This window comes from Mus caroli, chromosome 6 (genome assembly GCF_900094665.2).
Source record: "Mus caroli chromosome 6, CAROLI_EIJ_v1.1, whole genome shotgun sequence".
Classification (NCBI taxonomy): Eukaryota; Metazoa; Chordata; class Mammalia; order Rodentia; family Muridae; genus Mus; species Mus caroli.
The window spans coordinates 117,675,991-117,682,074 of NC_034575.1; the positions used below are offsets into that span (position 1 = coordinate 117,675,991).

A 6,084-nucleotide genomic window follows, 5' to 3' on the forward strand; every position below is an offset into this window, starting at 1 on the left:
AAGCCAAGGGTTGGGGCACGCTCTTCTAGTTCCAGCACTGCAAAGGCAGAGGCAGGATTGCCGGGTTCCAGGCAGCCAGCTTGGGCTTCGTTGTGAACTTAGACCAGTATGTCCCATTCAAAAATCAAGGAAGCCCACAAAGCACAGCGGCACACCCCTTTAATCCTTACTCCAAGGGCCTCCAAGCCAGGAAGAGAGAGACCCNGTCAATATTTGTAGCTCACAGTCAGCACTAACAGATGAAGTGTGCAGTGGGAACACATGCATCAGATGGGTCTTATAGGAACAAGAGCTGGAAACAAANGGCAAGCCAAGCCAAAGGCAGCAACTCTGCGCTGGAAGGGATCGAACTACACTAGGAGAGAGCAGCCTGTGCATCTCTAGGAGAGTGGTGGTCACACCGATCTGTGTAAAAGCCTGGGAGAGATACAAGAGCAACATGGAAAAAAGCCTTCTCATGCAGGTCGTAGTTGGTCTCAAATGTGCGGTCTAACAGAGCCTGTCTCTGCCCCAGGGGTGCTTTGGGTTACAGGTATGCTCCACAACCTGGTTTGTGCAGTGCTGGGGGTTTGGGGATTGAACCCATGACTCTGAGCCCAAAGGGTGCTCTACCAACTGAGCTATGTTCCCAGATCCACAGCCAGGATTTAAAGGTTAATTTGTTTGTTTTTTTAAAGCCCAATGAGAAAGAACAAGAGGGGGTTAAAAATAAGCTTGTGACATGACACATACATTCAGAAGTTTTATTTCAAAACAGAAACTACAGTAACATTAATAGAAAGTATGTATGAAGATATTCACAAGATGGCCATTGGCAAATGTAAAAACTCCACCGGAGGAACTGAAGAGGTGAAGTTAGGAGTCCCCTTTCCCAGCAAAGCCCCTTTCCATAGCAATCTGAGTTCTTAAATCCAAACTGGCCACAGGGAGTGGAGAGCTGAATACTGAAACCAAGCACTGAGATATGGCTCTACCACTCTATGCAAGGGTTTGCCTAAAGGGTCTGATATGTGTAAGCACCGAGGGTGACAGTGGGATCCAGTGACCTGTGGAAAAAGGGTGAGGCCCATCAGGGTTGTCTCCATTTATGGAAGTGGAGGAGGGGACAGTTGGGAAGGTGTCTGTGACCTATGGCAGAGGGGAATCTTGGTGATAACATACCAATATGCCATGTTTCTTAACTCCCTTTAAATAAAGCCACCCTTGGCTCACAACTGGGTCTTCAGGAGCCACAGTCCTGACCTCACACCTTTCCATTGCGCCTCCTAGCTAGCTGTAGTGAGGTAGAGCCTTCCAACTTCAGACCTCAAGGAAGCACCTCTCTCCAACAGGGACAGGGAACCCAATTGGTGGCATCTAATCCTGGGCGCAAGCTNCACCTAGCAGAGGCAGTGCTGCTTCTGTACACAGGGTTGAGTTCCAATAGTCGATCAATTAAAAACCTACAGGAGCCAAGGGACCAGGGACTTCACGCCCAGAGCAAAGTGACAGTGCACAGACATTCGTGCCCTCATGCGTGGACCACACTGCGCATTCAGTCACTGTCTCTAATGTGTGTAGCAGAGCCAAGGCCCCTTGGGCATGTAGCACAATAGCACAGGAACCTGGAAACAAGGGCAGCCTGAGACTGTAACAGACATAGGCTAGCATGCCACAACGCCAGAGCAACAAATGTACTCCCTCAAAACAAGTCATTAATAGTCATCCAGCGAAAATCCTCTCCCAGAGCTGAGGTAACAAAATCCAAGTTAGCTATGAATCCCTTTAAACCAAAATGAAACAAATCAACACCTAAAATCTCTTAAAAATAAATGCCTCTCAACAACTACTCATCCACACGGCTCGCTCGCTCGCCCGCCCACCCGTTTGGTAATGGGAGTGACCNGTAATGGGAGTGACCGTCAGAAAAGAAAAAGCGAGCTCACAGGACAGAGAGGGTGTTGGTCCAGGGAAAGGAGAGGCTTGCGGTGACCCCTCCCTTGTCTGGACTCCATGCAACATAAAAATCCATCAATATCACTAACTACAAAGACCACTTTAGTAACAAGCCTAGATTTTAGTAACACTACATAAAAACTATAATCTTAAAAGAAAAGGCCCACAGAAAGCCATGAGCCTTTTAGTACAGGCACTCGCTCTTCTGAGAAATAACAAGGGACAGTGTCCCTTCGTCTACAAAGGAAGTGACTCACAGGCCACCAGTAACATCCATCCTCCCTGTTGTACCCTCTCTCCAGCACCAAACTTTCTTTTCTCCTGAACCTCTCTGTAAACACCTCCCTCCAACCTCAATTTCGTTACTGTCTCATTATTTGGTAAAATTACAATTAAAAAAATAAATATTTATGCAATCCAACCTGAAGATAAAATAAATAAAACTCAAGTTACTTTGCTGTGCAGAGCTGTATCAAGTGAGGAGGGGGTCTTTTGTTCAATCCCCCAGGGCCCTCCACACTGGGTATGAAGATCTGTTTCCTGGCAAGCTAAGGTGGTGGTGGGGGCGGTGCTGCACCCCACTCCTACTCCCTAGTTGTCCTAGTTAGCGGGTTTTAGAACCTAAGGGGAGCTGCGGCCCCTTCCCTCCCGATATAAAGGTAGGCTTCCTTGGTCTTTCCTGATTACAAGAGAAGTATCCCCCAAATCAAACACTTAAAAGCCATTGGCGATCTGGTCAAACCCCAGCATTGGGTGCAGCTGAGTTTTCATGGAGTGTGTGGGGTGAGAATAGCAGCGCTCAGAAGCAGTCCTGGTTCATCCTGATGAGGTCTCCCCACTTAAGGGGAGGTGGCTTTCCACAGTGGAGGGAGGTGAAGGAGGTGGTCCCAGATCAGGCGTTGCCAGGGGTCTCCTTGATCGGTTGCATGCTGTTCAACTCCACACCAGCAGGGCCTTTTCCAGACTGCGCCTGCCCCTCGAAGGCCCGGGCAATATCCTCGAAAGTCCTGCCTTTGGTCTCCGGGACTTTGAAGAAGGTGAAGATTAGGAAGAAAACGAGGAAGGCAGCGAAGATGATAAAAACGTAGGCTCCCAAGTAGGCCTAGGAGACAGGAGAAAGAAGACTGCTCATTGGTGGTCNACTGTTTCANACAAATGTACCAATTTAAGTGTTCATAAATGTGAGGGGAGCTTCACATTTCTATCTGACTAGCCTTAAGTAAGCTACAAGTCTTCCACAGCATCATTGGTCAGTTGACTTACGATGCTATTATGTATTTCTGCAAGTCATATGCCATTCTTTTTTTCTAGTCACTAAAATTAACTGCTTCCAAAGACTTCCTGTGGCTTTGTTTCTGGNTTTTGAGACAGGGCCTCACTTTTTAGTTCTGGCTGACCTGGAACTCAATAGGAGAGTGAACTCAAGAGATCCATCTGCCTCTGCTTCCTGAGCACTGGAGAGATGTCTCAGTGGTTAACATAACAGGCTTGCTCTTCCAGAGGACCCAGGCTCTGTTAATCCCTGCATCCATAAGGCAGCTCATTCATAATGGTCTGTAACCCAGCCATGCAAGTGGTACAAGACATACACAGGCAAAACACATAATAATCATAAAAAAAAAAAATGTGTGTCACCACTTCTGGTCCTTCCAGGGATTTTTGATATTAAGATATTCGAGGGGGCTGGTGAGATGGCTCAGTGGGTAAGAGCACCCGACTGCTCTTCCGAAGGCCCAGAGTTCAAATCCCAGCAACCACATGGTGGCTCACAACCATCCGTAACGAGATCTGGCGCCCTCTTCTGGAGTGTCTGAAGACAGCTACAGTGTACTTACATATAATAAATAAATAAATCTTAAAAAAAAAAAAAAAAAATATTCGAGCCATGAGCCGGGTGTGGTGGTGCACTCTTTTAATGCCAGCACTCGGGAGGCAGGTGAATTTCTGAGTTCGAGGCCAGCCTGGTTTACAAAGTGAGTTCCATGACAGCCAGAACTATACAGAAAAACCCTGCTTCGGGGGGGGGGTGGGGGGTGGGGGGAAAGCAACAATGTTTAAAATACAGATGTGTAGAAAGACTCATGGGAATANGAAATGGTTTATATAACAAATCAGCTCCAGGTCTTTTTCTTACAGGAAATCCTGAAGACCACCTACCCTTAAGGANCCCTTGGCTCTCAGTGCTGNCTGAAATGATGATTTCAATATTGGTTGATATTGGTCGGATAAGTTTGGGTGCTTGGTACTGTCCTTCTGTTCCTACCCCATCACAGGTCCTCAAAATTTTCCAGTTTTCCCTTTTAATTTTTTGTTTTGATACAGGGTCTCAATTGTAGCCCAGGCTGGCCAACCCTCTTTCCACAGCTTCCCAAGTGCTAGGATTGCAGCCGTGAGCCCCATGCTGNCCCCTCCTGTTTCCTTGAGAATGAAGCAGTAAGTCTGATTTAGGCNCTTAGCACAATCATTTCCCCTAAGGTGAATCTTAATAATGTGTTGGAGTAAGTGGGCTGATTTGTGAGAGGCCATGTTTAATTTTGAATTTACTTACTGCAGCTGAGGGGAAGAGCATTCCAACCAGAAAGTTGGAAGTCCAGTTACAACAGCCAGCCACCGCAACGGCAGCTGGGCGGGGGCCCTGGCTGAAGAGCTCAGCCACAATAAACCAGGGAATGGGGCCAGGTCCAATCTCAAAGAAGGCTACGTAGACCAAGATAGCCACAATACAGACAAAGCTCATGGCTTCATAGTCATCCTGCAAGAGAAAGCAAACAAGCAAAGTCCGTTTAAATGCATGGTATGACATAGGACCCATTTTCAGAGCTGCTGTCTAAAGCAGTCGCTCCGCTTGTGAGTAAAAAGCCTAGCGTTTCTGAATCCAAGCTACAGGACCTCACCCTTCTCACTCTGTACCAAGANTATGGAAAGATCTGTAAAGTGGAACTACTGCAGAGTGATTTCTGTTACAGCCAATGTCTGGCCTTAATTCCTAGGTGACTGCTAGGAATTAAATTAGATATGGCTTGCAAGATGGCTCAGCAGATAAAGGTGACTGTCATCAAGTCTGAGGACACTGATCAGGTGCCCAGACTCACGAGGCACAAAGCAGCTGGAAGATTAGGAATTCAAGGCCATCCTAGGCTACATAAATTCTTACCTTAGAACTGAATTCAACAATGCATCTTACAATAGAGATGTCATGCATTGCAATGATACTCACTTACCTGTACTTTTGGCAATCTCAAATTTGACTTTATTGATGCCCTTAAAGGTCAACACNCCAGCCCCCGCAGCAGAGAGTAAACTACAGTCTCACCAACCCCGTCCCTTCTTCCACTCAAAGAGCACTCACCTTTAGTACCAGAGAAATGGTCATGAAAATGGAGCAAACAGCCATGCCTCCCAGGCCTATCATATGCAGGGTTCTCCTCCCTGCCCTCTCCACCAGGAACAGCTAGAAGGCAAGGAAGACATGGCTGACTCAGTGAACTCACGGTGTACAGGACGCTACTGCCTTACCTAGTCTGCCCACACTTCCCCTTTCCCACCCGCCCCACAGTTGCTGGGTGACTGAAGATGACTTAGTATGCTCATCATCCACTATTATTTCTCCCAGGGGAAAGCAATAAAACGGTTTTCACTAGATGTGAGGAGCTGAAAGACAGTCTATGTTCNAACACTTCAAGAAAGAATTCTTGTTTCTCTCATCCCCATGCCTCAATCCAAACTACTCAACTTACGGAAACTACAGTGAAGATAGTATTAACCACGCCTGCTCCAATCGTGGCATAGATCGGTTCCTGGACACCGGCATCCTTGAAGATTCCTGTTGAGTAATAGAACACCTAGAAGGGAACAGAAGAGCATCANTGGCTGCTCCCCAGCAATGAGCCCTGGCATCCTGGGCCAGCACACGGCCTCTGCACCCTCTACCTCCCATGGTTCCCCTGTTTCCTTCTAAGGCTCAGCCCCACTATTTAGTTAACTTTCTTCTTTTTGGGGGGTTGGGTGAGGTGGGTAGGAGTAGGGGTATAACAAGTGTTACTTTGTAGTCTCTGCCTCTCCAGTGCAAGGATTATAAGAAGGTATCTATCACCAAAGGTACCCAGCTCCATCACTTTCTTTAAAAAAAAAATTTTTTTCTATTCATTT

At 47.0% G+C, this 6,084-nt stretch overlaps 1 protein-coding gene across 1 annotated transcript in view; it reads right to left on the reverse strand.

Moving 5' to 3' along the window:
- Nucleotides 1-714: 714 nt before the first annotated feature.
- Nucleotides 715-6,084, reverse strand: part of Slc2a3 (solute carrier family 2 member 3) — a 14,766-nt gene continuing 9,396 nt past the window's right edge. Inside the window, exons 7-10 of the mRNA XM_021164170.2 lie at nucleotides 5,673-5,777; nucleotides 5,285-5,386; nucleotides 4,484-4,687; nucleotides 715-3,037 (exon numbers count right to left, since the gene is read on the reverse strand). Coding sequence (XP_021019829.2) covers nucleotides 2,828-3,037; nucleotides 4,484-4,687; nucleotides 5,285-5,386; nucleotides 5,673-5,777 — 621 coding nt within the window. The 3' untranslated portion in view covers nucleotides 715-2,827. The remainder of the gene's footprint in view (nucleotides 3,038-4,483; nucleotides 4,688-5,284; nucleotides 5,387-5,672; nucleotides 5,778-6,084) is intronic.